Source organism: Sparus aurata, chromosome 18 (assembly GCF_900880675.1).
Source record: "Sparus aurata chromosome 18, fSpaAur1.1, whole genome shotgun sequence".
NCBI classification, from domain to species: domain Eukaryota; kingdom Metazoa; phylum Chordata; class Actinopteri; order Spariformes; family Sparidae; genus Sparus; species Sparus aurata.
In genome coordinates, this window is record NC_044204.1 from 8,398,486 (window position 1) to 8,416,139 (window position 17,654).

At 40.2% G+C, this 17,654-nt stretch overlaps 1 protein-coding gene across 1 annotated transcript; it reads right to left on the minus strand.

Annotated features, from left to right (window-relative positions):
- Window positions 1–140: 140 nt before the first annotated feature.
- magt1 (magnesium transporter 1) lies at window positions 141–17,277 on the minus strand. Its single transcript, XM_030396674.1, has 10 exons — window positions 17,074–17,277; window positions 13,478–13,647; window positions 13,247–13,364; window positions 9,189–9,329; window positions 8,409–8,549; window positions 7,175–7,264; window positions 6,280–6,343; window positions 5,893–5,967; window positions 5,069–5,159; window positions 141–4,963 (listed from the first exon to the last, which is right to left on the minus strand). Exons 1-10 carry the CDS (start codon window positions 17,152–17,154, stop codon window positions 4,948–4,950), a joined length of 987 nt encoding a protein of 328 aa, XP_030252534.1. The 5' UTR covers window positions 17,155–17,277; the 3' UTR covers window positions 141–4,947.
- Between the last annotated feature and the right edge of the window lie 377 nt (window positions 17,278–17,654).

The window sequence follows — 17,654 nt, forward strand, 5'->3', positions numbered from 1 at the left end:
TAAAATACCCGGAAAATTGTGATCTAAATGCATTATTATAACAAATGGGAGCTAAGATAGAAGTTTATGAACTAGGTTTTGACATGGTCTTGTTAGATTCTGGGGAAAAAAAGAAAAAGGACAAGACAGACACTGGACAGCAGTTAAGGCATTTTAATGTAAGAAATGATCACTTCAGATCAAACACTGCTGGTACAAATTGATGAGAACACCACAAACATTTAAAGCACTTTGTTTTAATCAAAAGAAAAAAAATTTATACTTCTGATGAAGTATTGTGTTGAATGAGTTAGTGTACATCATAAGAGGTATATAAACTGCCAAACTGCATCTTGCTCTGGGGTTAGGGTCATTCATACCTATTCTCTCTTTTGGTTTTATAGTTTTGAGGGGTTTTTCTATCTGTTTTTATAAGATGGCACAGCTGAAGATATTACAGTAAAGGACGGACAGAAAGAAAAGGGATGCCACGCAGCAAAGGACCGAGAGTAGGAATGAAACCTAGACTGCTGCTAAGGACTCAGAGCCCCGAGCTCCCTGCATTCTTCTTTCTCATTTAAGACCAGACCAGAAGTGGAAAGGTATATTCCACAATACCCTTGTGAAAAATAATTCACTGTCAGGTGACATAACTGATGTATTGTAATTATAGTACAGGTGATTTGATATAAAGATAGCGAATTTAATTTATTTATCTTTCTCTATTTTTTATGACAAATTGCCATTTCTGTATGGCAATATATATTTATATTCTAGCTTGTTCGTAGAACATCCTGAGTGTGAGGGTGCACTCCAATTTGATGTTTAGAAAAAAAAAGTCTGAAGAAGTGACTCCATCACTAGTGTATCCAGCATATAGGAGCCATTCATATGAATGCTGTAACATGTAATCTACTACAGTGGGAGTCGTGATGAATAATTTAACTAGCTTCAGTTCAAGCTGCCTCCAGCTTGAATAAAATCACATGGCAATTAATCAATATCACAGTCAGTTCATAGGCATACATCAGACAGTGGTTCAGCAGTGTAAGGCACATTGTTTATGGGGAAGCAGAGTGGGTGGAGCTGCAGGTCCTGTAAGCTTTCACCAAGTAAATCATTTAAATCCTTCTCTTTCAGTGTTAACTTCATTGTTCACAGACTGCTTCAATATTAAACCCCTGTAGCGGGATGATATAACCGTTGCTTAAAACCATTTATACATCATTTATACTGCAGTAACCGACATGCTGTTCAGCAGCAGCACTCTGATAATATCAATCCTCTACAATCTGGATGAGTACATCATTACTTTGTGAGCTGGACCACAACAACGGATGGGAGAGGCATCGCATAGCAGCTGAAAGTGAAGCCACGCAACAAATAGCATTCTTGCCATTGAGCTTAATGTTTGCATAACATTGTTGAAAAGAACTTTCTCACATCCAGTTCTGACTGAAGAATAGAACAGGTGTGTTCACCATGACTCCGCACTCAGCCAGACTCATTTCAATACACTATTAAACCCTGGTTTACAGAGATCTCAAGCATGCCTGCAGGAAAATGTAATCTTGCATTGTGAAGATTTAAATTGGAAGTTTTCTATCATGCATGGCATGACAGTGTAATTATTTAAAAGCATGCTCTTAACGCTACTAAAACAGAACATTTCTCTGGCCTAATAAACATTAACAAACACAATCCCAAATTTCTCTTTAATACTGTGGCATGACTTCTAAAGCTAAAACATGTGGACTACTTCTCTGCCACCACTGACATGTGGTCAAGGGTCAATTAATGTGGCATCTGAGGAGGGGTCCTTTGATGAGAAGAAGCTGGCCTGCGTCACGACAGACAGCAGGGCAAACATTGTTGCAGCAGTGAAGAAATTGAGCTGGCCATGGCTGAACTGCTTTGGACACAATTTTTACTTGGCAGTGACAAAGCCAATGGCAAGCGTTAAGGAACGCACAGCCCGAGCAATGGGCCTGTGCCACACCTTAGTGGGTGAGTTCGCACAGGTCCAAATCCTGCAGCACATGCTCACAATGGTCAACTACAAATGTTATGATCTAATTGTATAAAGTTCGTACTTAATAAAACAATTGTCATTCAGGCTTCATTCAGATTCCTGAATGCAGGTAGACTATACAAACACTTAATGAGAGTTAAAACAGCTTTGTAGCCAATGTACGATCATTCTGTCACACATTTTCTGTTGGCTTGCTGGGATTATTTAAATGTATTTTTTTGCTTACTAAAAATATACTGAAACAATCATTTAAAATGCAGCCTCAAAATGTATACAGGTCTATGGAAACATCTAATACGACGTTGCAGTCAGTGAGTTATATGCCTATCAGTTGCTGGCTTGCTGGGATGGTTTAAAAACTTTTTTTATTAAGAATGGATGGATGGAAAGAAACTAGTCATCAGCTGTTGAGGAGAGATAGTCCTAGGCACAAGTGCATTGCCACCAGCAGCGAAAAAGAAAACACTTGGAGACCTGCTGAAGTCACAGACAACCATACCGAAGACAGCTCGAGCTGATACCGAACTCACACGCTACCTCCAGGAGGACCCCAGCAACTCCACTGCAAAACCACTCACCTGGTAGCGTGATAATCACGGTAGGTTTTCTCTGCAAAGTCAACCCCCAAATACATGTGCATTTTCGCAACAAGCTCACAGATGAGCTTCACTTATGTGAGGTCTAGTCTTAACATTAAATCCAAATTTCAAATGTGGGTAAATGAATCAGTGAAGTCTGATGAAGTGGTAAAGACTGCGCCCCCCAGTGGACTCTCTTGAAGCCTGCAGAAAGTCCGCTTTACGGCCTTATGGACTAGATGAAGTGGAAGTTTTGGCCCTCAGACCCGCAGACTTCCCACAAATGCAGCCATAATTGTTGTTGTACAGCTAAGCGGTACACGAAAATGTGTCTCTTAAAACATTCAAAAGGGAGAAAAGGCAATGCACCAGGCAGTCTTGATCATATTGATCAGCAATGCATAGTTAAACATTTTCATCTGAGTTTAGTGGGTAGTGTGTGTTCAGATGCTGCTTTTATTTTTCTAACTTTACTGAGTAAACCAAGAGTGCATTTTTTCCATCTGAGATGCCGATTCACTAGTGTGATAACAAGTGGCAGTAAATGCTGTGCATAAAAGATTTAAATACCCGGTCTATTTATGCCTTGTGTTGTATAAGGTGCAATAATCTAATTTCAAAGACCAACTGAGACCACATTTAGTCACCCTTTTTTGCATTCAAAAATATTGTCAAAGTGATAAAATGAAAAAATGAATTATTAATAACTTTATTAATAAAAGAAGAAAAAAGGAAAAACTTCAGGGAAATATCAGAAATGCTCTTTTTTTCCTGCGTCTGGAAAGGTGAGGCCAGCTTGGCAACAAGAGGTGATGTAAACAGACTTCAGCTGTAGTTTACAGGTTGTGGGAAGACAGCGTGTTGTCAGAAGTAAAACTGAATAGTAAAGACCATGGCAGCCTCTGAACTGACTGTGCTGCAGCTGACCTGCTATCTATTCTGCACCTGACATTAGTGGTGCACCTTTACCCAGTGGATGTTTGTTTTGTTGCTTCTTCTACTAGCTAAGTTGCAGGATTAGACAGGTGTTCTTCTGTTATTCAGATAAGAAGGAGACTTTTGCAGGAAAGTTTATGTGGGGTTTAGGGTTGTGTGATATGACGATATATATTGTCTAGCAGAATAAGGTAGAACCCCCGACCAATTCTATCTCTTCTACTTACCTAAACTGACAACATTTTTGCTTTAAACATATCATTAAGTAATTATACTGTTTGCACAGTGTAATGGCTATAGAGGAATTACACCATTGGCGCATAGAGTGATTCACTAAACCTTGGTTTCACTATGCTATTCAGTCTGCCAATAGGCTGGAATTTAATGGTTGAATTACAGCACAAAAGAAGTGCATCTGCCAATGCCCAACCAAAACAAAAGAGGCATTGTCAATATCCCATGGTACCGCGGAAATAACTGAAAACTCGACAATGCCAAAGAAAATGAACTCCCTTGATGGAGGAGGCAAAGAAAGTGATGGGGGAGAGTGACAGAAACTGAGGTAAAACAAAAATAAGGGGACAGGCATTCACACGATGGAGAGCGCTCTGATGTTGTGTCAAAGTCTGTTCTCCCAATAATAAGCGATTACTCTTACCAACAGGACTTGAGACGAATAAAACCAGCATTCCTCCTTACATCACTTAGAAACATTACCTACTTAATGAACCTACTTACTCATTACTACAACTATTAAGGATGTTTTTTGCATGGGGGCATTAGGAGGGGGGATTCAAAATGTTGTCCATTTCGGCTTTATATATATAGGGACCCATTTCATTTCTTGGATCATTGTTCAATAAATTAGTGGATACATAATGGATTATATTACAGGACCTGTAAAAGGTTTTACCAGAATTACTTACATCCAGACACCCTGTATGCCTGGAATAACTGCTCCCACTTTGCTACTCCATAATCATAATATCATGGTTCAGGTTCAGCCACACACAAACAAACAACAGAACTGAGACAAGGGCCTGTTTATGGTCTCAACAGTTTAAAAAATAAAGATACATACTGGGATTTGTGTCCAGTGGGAGCTGGGCAAAACTGTTCCTATACAATTTAAGAAATTCTAAATTTAGATTTGCAAAATTCGAATCAAGAAAATACCTTTTGGCACAACAGTCTTGACTGCACAATGATGATGAATCAACTGCCTAAAGAGTCTTTGTAAAAGGCACAGCGTGTATGTAAGTGAGCTGACACAGAGACTTTTGGCTCATCAGATCTAAAGACAAACCATGGCTTAGAAAAGAGAAATGTTGGATCCTTGCCATGGACAGCACCCTGCTTGTTGACAGCACTTCTTCTCATCAAGTCCATACTTGCAGTGATGCTGAAGGATGCTGGTCAGCTCTAACTCATCAGGAAGCTGCAAGAGACAGACGACTTCAGCCAGTTGGAAGTAAGGCATTATCTCAGCCAATCAGAGAAGGTAAAGTGAGATAAACAGGTAGAAATTAATCTCCATCTTTACCTGTACGGATATCCATGGTACTTTGCTCTGAAAATAGACAGCAGCCAACTGAAGAAAAGCATCACCAGGCCAATACCTGCTACACACATAACTGAGACACACAAACACACACAGTTTTGTTATACGTATGCTATAATAATGTTAAATTTCAACATCTGTGATCGATGGCAAGAATTCACTACAAAGGATAGCACATTTTCTGACCTGCAGTTTGTTCAGTTATTCTCAGATGAACAATTACATAAACTGCTAAAAACTAACCATATCAAAATGTATAAAACATTTTGTGGATGTTAATAATGGAAATAAAACTTGTAGAGCGTAAAAGTTGTAGAAATATAGCACATAGCCTGCAACTACAACCAATATCCTGATGCATGTAACTAGAACACAAGCCACCTGAAGGGTTCGCTGTGAGAGATGATCTCTGATGGGCGCACACCACCACACACTTGCACAACAATTCATTGACAGTGCATCAGGTGATCTTTATTAGCTTATATTTAATCATCAGGCATTGACTAAATTAATACAAATGTGCTCATTTGGATCTGATGCAGCTGCCTCCCTGTGTGTGGGTGTGCTGATGCTATTGATGAAAGATGGCTAGCGCGTGCAGGACGCATAAATTGCCTAAACCAGACAAAGTATTTTCAGCAGGTGAGAAACATGCCAGACATGGACTTTATTGTGTGCTACATGTGTGGAAGACTCAAACGGAGTAGAGACAGGCCAGCAGAGTAATGATAAAAGGCAATTTTTGAGCAGTGAACAATCGGACAACTTTCAAAATCATATGGATGGTTGAGGTGTGTGGAACATACTCTTTCTCTTGCCAATGTCCATGTCAGAGGTAGCAGCCTCACACAGCAGCACCATTCCCATAGTTACAGCAGCATCTGACAGTGAGGGTCAAGGTTTTGACAAGAGATGCACGTGATGCATGACAGTCTACAAAATTCCTCAACAACCCACCAGTTGACATATTCAGGTCAGGCATGTGGTGGTATACGTTGAATAGGGGAAGCAAGGTTTTCTGCAGTCATGTCATATACTAAATGAACCTATGAATGAAATGAGAAGAGTTAAGAAAATCTGCAACAGGACAGCTGACTTTACAAAAGTTCATATGTATGAGAAGCTTTGGTCTAGTCACAAGTATTCAGTGTGTGCTGACTATTAAAGAGTTAGCATGCATACAAGAAGGATACTGAAGAGTAGGACAATGTGTGTCTCAGCCACAAACTGGGCTTGACTGCTGCCGTGGATGTAACTCTGAACACAAACAGACAGTTAAATAACATTCTCATAAATGTTCACACATTTTATAAATCATATTTATCATATTATTACATTTCATTTTAAAAGAGGATACAACCCAGTTTTCCAAAAAAGTTAGGTTGCTGTTTAAAACTAAAACCGAATTCAGTCATTTGCAAACGCTTTGTGTTTACCAACAACAGTTTTTCAAAGTCTTCCGTAATCCATGTAGTAATATCCTTCATAGACTTACATAGGAAGTACACAGCTGAGGTTCAACAGTTTGACAAACAAAACACAGTTCAGTTTTCATAACTCGGATACACTTGACAATGAAAGAAACCTTTGAAGCAACAATTATCCTGTTGGGCTAAATATATGCACCAATATTTCATCATCCCCAACTAATTTTCAGTATTGTATATATTCCAGTACACTTCTTTCACTTCAGAACATTGCTGTGCAGTACTCTGCACTGGGTCACTTTGCTCTACGAATGCTCATTACTTCCAACCCCAAAGGCTCAAGCCAGTAACTGATAGATAATCCGGCACAACACCCCTTTCACATCCATCCTTTCAACTGTTACCAATTATCGTTTCCGATGTTCCAAGCAGGTGGCAGGGTGAAGCATTGCACAACATTGCTAGTCTTCTGTTACCCCTGTCCCAACTTAACTGAAACATGCTGCCGGCACTGAATTCACAATAAACATAGATTTACAGGCTGTCAAGGAGCAACATTTAATATATTGTCATTTTCAACTGAAGATGTGGAAAAGGTTTAGCAAATCCCAACTTTTTTGGAGATGGATTGTATATTGTAAAAAGACCATTTCTGTCTTACAACTTGGCCGGTGCTGGGGTTCTTGTGTGCATAAGGTGGTCCTCTGATGTGGTTCCACATCTGGCCTGAAGTCATGATTAGGACAAAGCACTGATATACAAAGAAAAAGAAACACAAATCAGCAAAAGGAATGCATTATAAAAAAAATAATTACTTCTGTTTGCTTTCGATTTTGGACTGAAACGCCTCTATTTCTGGTAATCTACACATGCATGGCTAAACAGGTGAGCTAGCATCTGAGGTAAAGACTAAGCAGTCCACTTACATCTGGAGGATATAGAACACTCCTTTGAGAACAGCAATGTACACATCTTGTCCAGAGAAGACCGATGGTTTGAAAGAGATGTGAAAGAATGCATCTACATCAAACTGGACTGACCATTCTTAAACTGAGGAGGTGGCCTAGGACAGTACTCATCAGTCACTTACAATGCAGTCCTAAGTGTACATTCAGACCAAATCCGGTGGTGCGGTGAAATGTCTCAGACTTGTCAGGTGGTGTGGGACTGTCACTCTATGGTCCGTGTATGTGAGACATCTTGGTATGTGTGTATGTGTGTGTATCTGTGTATGTGTGTATGTGTGTATGTATGTATGTATGTATGTATGTATGTATGTATGTATGTATGTATGTATGTATCTATCTATCTATCTATCTATCTATCTATCTATCTATCTATCAATCAATCAATCAATCAATCAATCAATCAATTGTCAAGCTAGTCATTCATGGTGCAAGTCTGATCACCTGTTTATGTGATTGGCCACCTTAACGGGTTGCATTTCTACAAAAGTCAAGTCAGTTTCAACTTTTTCGTAGCCGGTTCCTTTTTTTTCCCGGAGCTCCCTGTGGCCAGCACGGTTGCAGCCAAAATGGACTACCCTCACTGAAAAGAAATGGGAAAAACTGTCTTTTCAACACACTGCCGGATTTGGTCTGAAACCCGCCCATGTTCTCTCCCCAGACAGCTTAACACCCAGTCACAATTGGACTCAGATTAGCCCAACGACTCACATGTGACCTCAATGACAAGCGTTTCAAGGTTTGCCTTCATTTAGTACTTAGACATACCATGACATGAATGACTGAGAATCTTCACATGTCGCTGCTTTTGCAGGAACAGTGGCTGATACATAGTCAGCTCAAAGCAGTCTACTTCCTATTCTTAAAACCTTGGTGGTAACCTACATTGATATTGTGCTGAGTGGATGTGAGTGTGTTGGATATTGTTACCAGTGCAGAGAAGGCCCAGACACTCTTGTTAAAGAGAAATTCCAGATTGTGTCTCCGTAAATATGCCAGGCCTCCAATCGCTGCCAGGAGGAAGCCTAGCAGGAGAGGCCCTGCGTAGTTGGGAGGACGAATGATACGAATCTGAAAAACAGACAAAAATCAGTGTCATTAGTGGCTCCCATCGTGATAGTTGTGTGAAGTTCAGAGTACAGATTTAGTGGTTTACTTAATCGAAGCCAACACAGTGAATGGATCACATGTAGGGGCCTAGAGGCCTGTACTATGAAAGAGGGTTTGTGGTTAGTGTGGAGGTAACTTGAAGATTAACTTTAGCCTGGAAACTTTTTTTAACAAAATTTTACCAGGGTGGTAACTTAGGCTGCATGTTTAACGTGCACAAGAGCAGGTGATGTATAACATTGCTAATACTTAAAGGTTCTTTTTTTCTTTTTTTTGTCAGCTGTCCTTCCTGTATTTGTGTGTTTAACTTCTTTTATTTATCTAATTATATAGTTTGCTCTTTGTAAAATATTGTGCTCTGCTGCTGACAGACTATACTGCAAATACCTCACCAATGATGTGAACACACTCATGACTAGGAGTGGAAAACCTGGATTGACTTATTGAGTTGATAATCTGCTTCATGCGACTATTTATTGTGTCATCGTGATCATTTGGGTTCATAAAACAAGATAACAGAAATATTGATATATTCTGGTATATTCAGCATAATTGATATGCCTCAGGTCTCACAGGTTTAATGTTGTCTTATTAAATCACCTGTACATCAGTCCTGTCTGCCACCCATCTCGCCAGCTGCTCAGCGGCAAAGCCTCTGACCTGCAGCTCATAGGTGTCAGACTTGCGAGGTTTCCCTTTGGATGGGAAGTGGAGGAAGGTTGGAGCAGAATTCATATTGAGCTGCAACACAAACGTTTAAATACAGGCAAAACATTCAGTATATTCATTCACACATTTCCCCTAGATTTAATAAATAACACATTTAAATTCAAAAGGTGCAATATGTAAAAATCGTTGTTTAAAATGATTTAAAAAATACTAAAATTCCCAACAGAATATGAAGAAATATTCATATCTCAATTAGTAAAGCTGTTATTACTGCTATGGCTGCAGTACCACCATCCATCCAGAGAAATTCACAGAGTCAGTGTCCCTACCAAAACACCTATCAGATGTGTCAGCACTAATGGAGTGTCTTTTGACCAATTTAAAAACAGATACAATTTTGAAAGGTAAACTAAAAATAAATACAAAAGCGATCTGAAATACCAACATCAAGTGTGTTCTGAGGTAACATTTTAAGACCTTTAGCAATAAGCAGGTCAAGAGTATGACCATTATTGTTCGAGTTAATACAGCATACTGTCTACTCATAATCAGTCAGTAGACTGAGTGGCAAAACAAACTGTGTTACTATCAATATAAATGTTAAACTCACAGAAGTATGGGTCACCAGTCATTTAGATAAAAGTGAGATGCTTTTACATCATAAAATGTCTAAATAAATAGCAGTAATACCACCACCCTTCTTATTGGTCCTGGTACAGTGCTAAATGGAAAAATGTGATTGTATTGCTTCATCAGCTTCAACCAGTAACTGTTCAGGGAATACAGTCAAGCCTATGAGATATAATGTCATTTACAATGAAAGCTTTATCACTAAGGGATTTGACATTGAGGAGTGCCATCCTTAAGGATATTGTCAGCTGTGGCAACGTCAGACTTATGATTGCACAAGTCTTACAGAAACTATGTTTGAGAGTCAGAGCACAAACATTGGCAGAACTCAAATAGCTACGACAACTGAAACACAAAGTAACCGCTATCCTCATATATGTGCCACCATAACAATCACACTGTGCATGCATCACCAGGGTTGCAGGGAAAGCTCTTTTACATGGGGGAAAACATGTTAAAAGTCTGGATCGTGTCTGCATATCAGATGGAATTCAAAGCTATAAACTGGATAACATAAGTTGTTAACTGCTTTGTTACCTCTCTTTTAAGATGTGGACCATCTGCTCAGTACAGACTTTTATTAGTCCATAAGTAGCAAAAGTTTGAGATGAAGTCATATTCATATAACAAAAGTCTTTTTAACCAGTGGTGGACGCTGAAGAGTTGACTGAGATGTTCCGAATATCATTCTACATTTTTTTTTTTTTTTTTAAGTTTGCTCAAGCCCAAGGGTTCGAGTCCTTGTTTTTGTGCCAGTTCAAAATTATTTATTCTATTCTATTTTATTATTTGTCTGGTGCTGTAGTTCAAATTCCCATGAGCTGCAATGAGGTAGATATGGCAGGCACATAACAGGCACAAGTTTCCTCTGTCATGCTTGCATTGTTTTAAAGCTAAAGCTATGCACACAATCAACACTGACTAAATCCTAACTTAATTGAGTAGTAGAAACAGGGCAAGGACCCTCTTGAAATGCAAGGAATGATTAAACTCTCTACTCCTTAAATACACTTATTTTTAGAGAGACTTGGCAGAAAAGTATGTATTTTATGGGTAGGGCATAATGGCACACCAATTCCCCCAAAAATGTAGCCCCTGGGACTACTTTTATATACACATGTATGTGGACACATGTGTATCACACTACACCTACAAAGACCTCCAAAGCCTCTTGGTGCCATGACCTAAACCCAACAGGAAGTCTGCCATTTTGAACAGGTGCAAGGTGCGAGGGCCCTTTCGAACTTTAATTCATCACTTTACTGAACATATTCTAATTAGGGCTCGAGCACTAAAGGAGCGCGGGGACCCTCTTGGAATGCAAGGAATTAACCTTTCTTTACCCAAAATAAAACGTAATTTCGAGGGCTTTCACATGCTCAGAAACTTGTGAAATTTTGTCAAGGGAAACATCATATTATTTTGCATTTCCTTTATTTTGTTAGCATTTTTGTGTATGTAGCCCAAAATACTAAGTAAATAACTTATGTGCGTCACTATGTAACAGGCGTTACATAAACATATATTTTTGTATATTTATTATAAAATATATACCCTCCAGTCAGTCAGCAGACATACAGTTGCTACTGCTGTAGCATTGTTATTTAGACTCTGCCTCTGATTGGCTACATCCTTCCCATTGTGTAAAGCATATGTGCAACTCTCGCCAAAGATTGAACAGAGGGGAGATGTCTCACTTTGTAGCTAAAACAGAGAGTTCAAGGTGCATTGTGAAAAGGGATGCTGTTGCAATTCCCCATTTGAGAAAATAATGTGCTCTGCTAGGACCCCCAAATATAAGTATGAAACTACTAAATTAGCATAATATGACATCTTTAACAATTTTGTGAATATCAGTGATTTGATTTCAATATCATTATCTGATCATATAAGATAAGACTTTAAGGTGTTGCTGATGGCATACAAAGCTGTACATGGCTGTGCCCCGTTGTACATGTCGAATCTCATTATACCATATATTCCACCTTGTGCATTAAGCTCTCAGAAATCAGGGCTCCTGACGATTCTGAGGGTTAAAAAGAGGTCAGCTGGCTGCACGGCGTTTTCCAATCTTGCCCCCTTCCTCTAGAATAAGCTCCCAGCTGACTTCAGACAATCTGGCTCTACTGACGCCTTTAATTAATCCTCGTCTTAGATTGGTAGCTTCTTCAGTGGGTTGGTCTCAGTCTCAATCATTCTCATGCCTATAGTATTACAATTCAAATTGTCCTGCCAACAAGAAACTTCTGTTATAATAAACATCACATATCTCTAACTTTTGTTTTTGTTTTCTGTTCCCACAAGCTGCAAGCTTTGTTGCTCTCAGTGTTCATTCTCTATAGCTTCCTTCACCTCCACCTCTTTTTTCATTCAGGCTCCCTCCTGATAAAGTCCATGCACCATATCGATACACGATATTTAGAAACGGGGACCCTGCTGCTTCCCAGTTATCTCCGTAAGCTCTGCTTAATGTTACACATCGGAAAACAATTTTTTATCAGTGCGCTAAAAGCCAACACTGAATGGTGCGCTGTGCTGCCCCTCTCAAGAAGTCGATTTCATGTGAGTCAAATGGAGCTAGCAACATTTTATCTATTTGGCAATATTTTACCCTGGATAACTCCACCAGTAAAATGGTGACAAGTTCAGTGTGCATGGCTGTAATTTCGAGGGGTGGCAGGAGCGTTGCCAATTTCAGCACCAGCCACCTAATAAAGCAAGTCGACACAGTATCGATGTCAACAATTGCTCTTCAAAATGCCATGCTGCAAGCAAACAAGTTAAGCAAGTATGTTTTTAAGGGAATTATTTATTCCTAGATTTGTTTAAGTTGCTGTTGCACTACTGTTTTAAACTGTTCTACCTAAAAGAGGGCTGCACCTTAACATTTTTTTAAAGGAATTATTTATTCCTAGATTTCCCCATTTGCTCGTTTTCAATTATGACTGTCAAATTAGATAATAAACAAATGTTGTATGGCAATCATTCTCTGCAAGCTTTTACCTGAGCCAGGCCATACAACAATGATAGCAAACATATCTATACAGAATCAGTAGTAAGAAAAAGAAAAAAAAAAGAGCTTATTATTCTTAAAAACGCACTGGTATCGGATCTGAACTTGGTATCGGCCAGTATCCCAAGCCTAGAATCAGTATCAAGAAGGAAAAAAATGGTATCGGAACATCTCTCTTATTTAAACATATCTATCTGTCTGTCTGTCTGTCTGTCTGTCCATCCAAACGCTCAATTGACTGACCAGCTCCACCTCTAATGCAGAGGGTCTATCACTGAAATTGTTTGGTTGGACTCGAAGCCTGAAGCCCTCATGTATGGACAGCAGGAAGAAAAAGTTGTCTCACCATCTGAAAGACGTCTGATCCTTCGTCAAAATCGACAGATGCAAAGAAGACTTTGTTAGTGAAGGCAGAGGAATAACGCCAGGAGTTAGCCAGCACCTGGAATTCTTCATCAGCTTGTCTGAAATGAAAAGATGCATTTAGCCTCATAGATTACGATATACAAGTGTGTGTGTGTGTGTGTGTGTGTGTGTGTGTGTGTGTGTGTGTACAAAAATATATCCTGTTTCTTACCTGCAGACGCCACACTGTCTCTGTGGCTGCAGTGCTGTAAACATTATTAACACAGAGTAGTTTCTGGGAGGAGCCTTGACAAAGCGACGAAACTTATCTCCATTCATCCTGATGACTGAACGCTTGGAGGCCCACTCCATCATCTGAGTAACCTTCTCTGACAGCAGAGTCTATAAAAGACACACACACACACACACACACAAAGACAACAATTTGAGTTAGAAACCAAAAAATTAAAAACAGAGGACAAAAGTTAGGAATCATCCTGATACTACTGGATTCATACAATATGTTGGAGAAGGTTGTACAATACATCCAAGATAGAAACAAAACTAGAACGGAACTTGTCGGGACAATTCCCGGTGGCCAGACAAGCTGATAATGTCTCAGACCAAGGTTAAAAATGCTAAAAGAAACAAGTAAATCCAAGAGAAAAAACACAGGCCAGCTACAGTCCCTGTAGAGCTGTAGATTGTCAGCCCCAACTGGGCTACCTGCTTGAAGGCGTGTCTTAAAGCAATTTGTCTGTCCAACTCCCTGCAGTACTACTGAAGAATCACGGCTACCAAAGTGGCTCCACTAATTCAGTTACAAACATGTTTAATTTAATTTAACTTCTTTACAATAAAAACCTCAAAGCCGAGGCACAACAGTCCCCTTTAATTCAATCAAACCTAATTCAATAATTCAATAACCCTTTATCGCTCTGAATTTGAGCCACCCATAGCTTCTTTAACATAATTTATGCTCACCAGAGCAGAATGTAACCTGTTTTCTATCAGCAACCTCTGTGTGAACCAGTCCAGAATATACAGGCATGAAGGCGCTCTTTTTAGGTGCACACCATTTTAACGCAAGACCATCAATATCTGGTCTCTCAGTCAAGGTTGAGTTGCAAGTGAGACAGCAGGTAGCACGACAGAATAAGACTTTCATTAATCCCGAAGTGGGCTAGAAGGATATGATCTGTACCTATAAGTTCATTTACAGTATAATTTACAGTATAATCATAGTGCAAAATATAACTTAGATGTTAACTAGTTGTGTAGTCAAAGTTTACTTATCTTCTATCTATACACAGAAGTATACTTTTATCACATACAAATTGGGCCAATTCAGTCTCAAGAAGTACTAAAATATCACACTTGAACGGATACTCTTAGTATATTCACATTAGTGTACTTACTACATGCATTTATCAATCTTTACAGAGTATATTGACCATGATAGCTCATTACAAAAAAAAAAAAATGTCCATTCATTTGTTCTATATTTAAGAGGCTGAAAAGTACTCCTTAGAGCATTAGCTTAGTGTCAGCGATTAGTCAGGTGATGATCCTGAACATTTGGAAAGTATGCAAATATTGCTGTTATGAGAAACAATGTTTAAAGTCCGTGTAAAGCGGCAAAAAAATTGTGTTATGAGTTTGTCACACCAAAGAAACATGTATCATTGACCACTGAGCCAAATTTGAAAGATTAAAAAAAATTGTTAAGTATATAAAGTTAGGTCTCAAAATCATGGAAAAACAAGCACTTCTTTCTGCTGTGAAACGCTGGGGGCGTGTCAGTTAGAGGCGCTGGAACCACGCCCATGCGGCGGGCGCTACACGTCATGTTAATGACGTCGGTTTCTCCCCAGGTGTTCCCCAGGTGTTCCCCTTGTCTATCTAAACCCGCGGACAGTTTATAATCATATAGATGCTGTTATAACGTGTAGTGATTGAGATCCTGACCCACTAAACATCCTGGAAAGTTACGGAGTGAGGTTTTTTGCGCTAAATTACATAATTATACATAATCACCATCAGTAAACAGGACGCTGTCTGACTCTGTCACTCGCGGGACGGAGGCTGTTTTCTGGGGGACAGTTTCCTGTAGTCTCGGTCAGGAGGGCTGGTGGTCGCGGTGATTTATTTTCGGCAAACACCCGGTGAGTTAAAGTGTTGTGACAAGCGTGACAGACACTGCTTTGTGAGCAGAAATGTGAGGAAGAGTCGGGAGGACAGGAAGGGGACGGACAGGAGGACAGACGCTTCTCCACATACAGCTGTGGTATTTGTTTTCCTCTTATGAGTTGCTAAAGACAGTTACAGTTACTACGTTACTTTTGGGACATTTCTCTGTATTTAGTTGAGTGAAGGACCTGTGCAGTTATCAGACTGTCAGACCGACACGCCCTCGCTCCGCCCCTCCGGATTATCCGTTCACACTGGGACGGCTCACCAATAATGCGGCCCTGATACTACCGCCACATACCGCCGGTGGGACCCGCCGTCAGCGGGACGGAGTGGGTCGGCTGCAGCTGCGGTGGTGGCGGCGGCGGCCACATTATGCCGGTGGGACCCGCCGTCAGCGGGACGGAGAGTGTCAGCGGCGGTCAGCAGCGGCCACATCTCCTCGTTGGCGGGAGGAGAGGATGCAAGCCGGGGACAGAGTTGACCAGCGTCAATGGACTCCCCCGTTTCCTTACGTTGTCATCTGAAGGAAACTTAAATAAGATAACAGCGCCGTCACCCTGCACACTGTGGCATCCAGGAAAGATGCAGAGGATGTTGAGGAGACATGACTGGTTAGCTGACTGGTTGACTGGTTAGCTAGCTGCAAACTATTGTAAGCAATGCTATCCGAGACTGGAGAGCGAGTGGGAGAACCGCTGAAGCCCACGCGCTGAACGTATTTATAGCACTTCCGCAGCAGGGCCGGGTTTATGCAAATCATATGGCCGCGTTACGTAACGCGGCCATGATTTGCATGATTTCTGACCCGCCCATTAAATCCTGAACACAGAAATGTTGAAAAACTATTTGTGAGCCTCACTCCAAAATTAAATTCTACATGGCCGAATGGCTTTTACATGTTTTAAGTAAACACATTTATGACCTGTTTGATGTGTTTAGAAGAAAATGGCTGATTTTGGTTTACACGGACTTTAAAAGGTATTCGTGACACAGACTTGACTGATCATCTCACTTTTAGAGGCTAGGTTTCAACTGTATTTCACCACCTGCCCCTGAAGAATCAATGTGGCGAAACATATCTAATCAATCTGACTTTTTTGATTCTCTTGACCTTCGTGATAAATACGGAGGTGGTTGACAGTCTTGATATATGAATGACGGCTTCTCATCATGAGAGGAAGAGCAGCGCAGGTTATCAGGACTCTTTCAGGGAGCGCACTTCCCGAGTGAGCTGAATAGGAAGTGCTGATAACATCAGTGTCACCATAGCTCGTCAAATTGCGACATAACTGACTGTGTCGGTTATTTAACAAGTTCTGGGACAGTTTGCTCTATTTAGATCACCTTAACTAAACAGTGAGAAAAAAAACCCTCTTAAGTAGAGTTCAGACTAGTCAAACAATACGTGAACATCCAGTGCTGTGGTTTAGCATACGTTATCCGTGTCCATGACTGAGGGGCAAATGAATGTTATTTGGAGAGAAAACTACTTAACGTTACTTACCTGTTGCCATGTACAACCACACGTTAGCTAATGTGTGGCTGCTGTTAGCTTAGCTTCTAATTTTGACAACGACAGTCAGCTCCGAAAACGTTATTAACTTGCTGTGCTTTACGATAATAAAGGCACGTTACCTCTTTTTTCTTCTGTGCGTCAGAAAGGTCATGGTAAAAAATTATGAGGACAAACAACGAAATGGAAAGTTTTCCAAACATTCTGCCACACTACTGCCGAGCACACACACACACACACACACATACACACACGACTTCTTCTTCCTCCTCCTCCTTCTCCTCTTCTTCTTCTTCGAATGCCGCTTCGGCACGCTGTGCGCTGCGAGGTGGAGTGCTGCCGTCCACCGTCATTCATTAGTCACTTCATTTCATGTACTAGTGTAAACTACAACCAAACAAACTGCAATCTGCCCCAGCCAGCTTATTATTACCAAAAATTACTAATTATTACCATTACTATTACTATAACTAAAATTTAAAAAATAGAAAAAAATGTATAAAAAGGTATTACTAAAAACTGAAAGACCTTGTATCACATCAAGGAGACAAAATAATAATCTGGCAGCTTGTGCGGGGGAAGACCACAGTATTTCAGCTGGCACTGATGATCAAATGCACTACAGCAGTAGGCTCCAACCATCAACCACGGCCAACCTCTGCAGAGCACCTCTCAAACCCCAGCAGCACAACACAAGTACAAA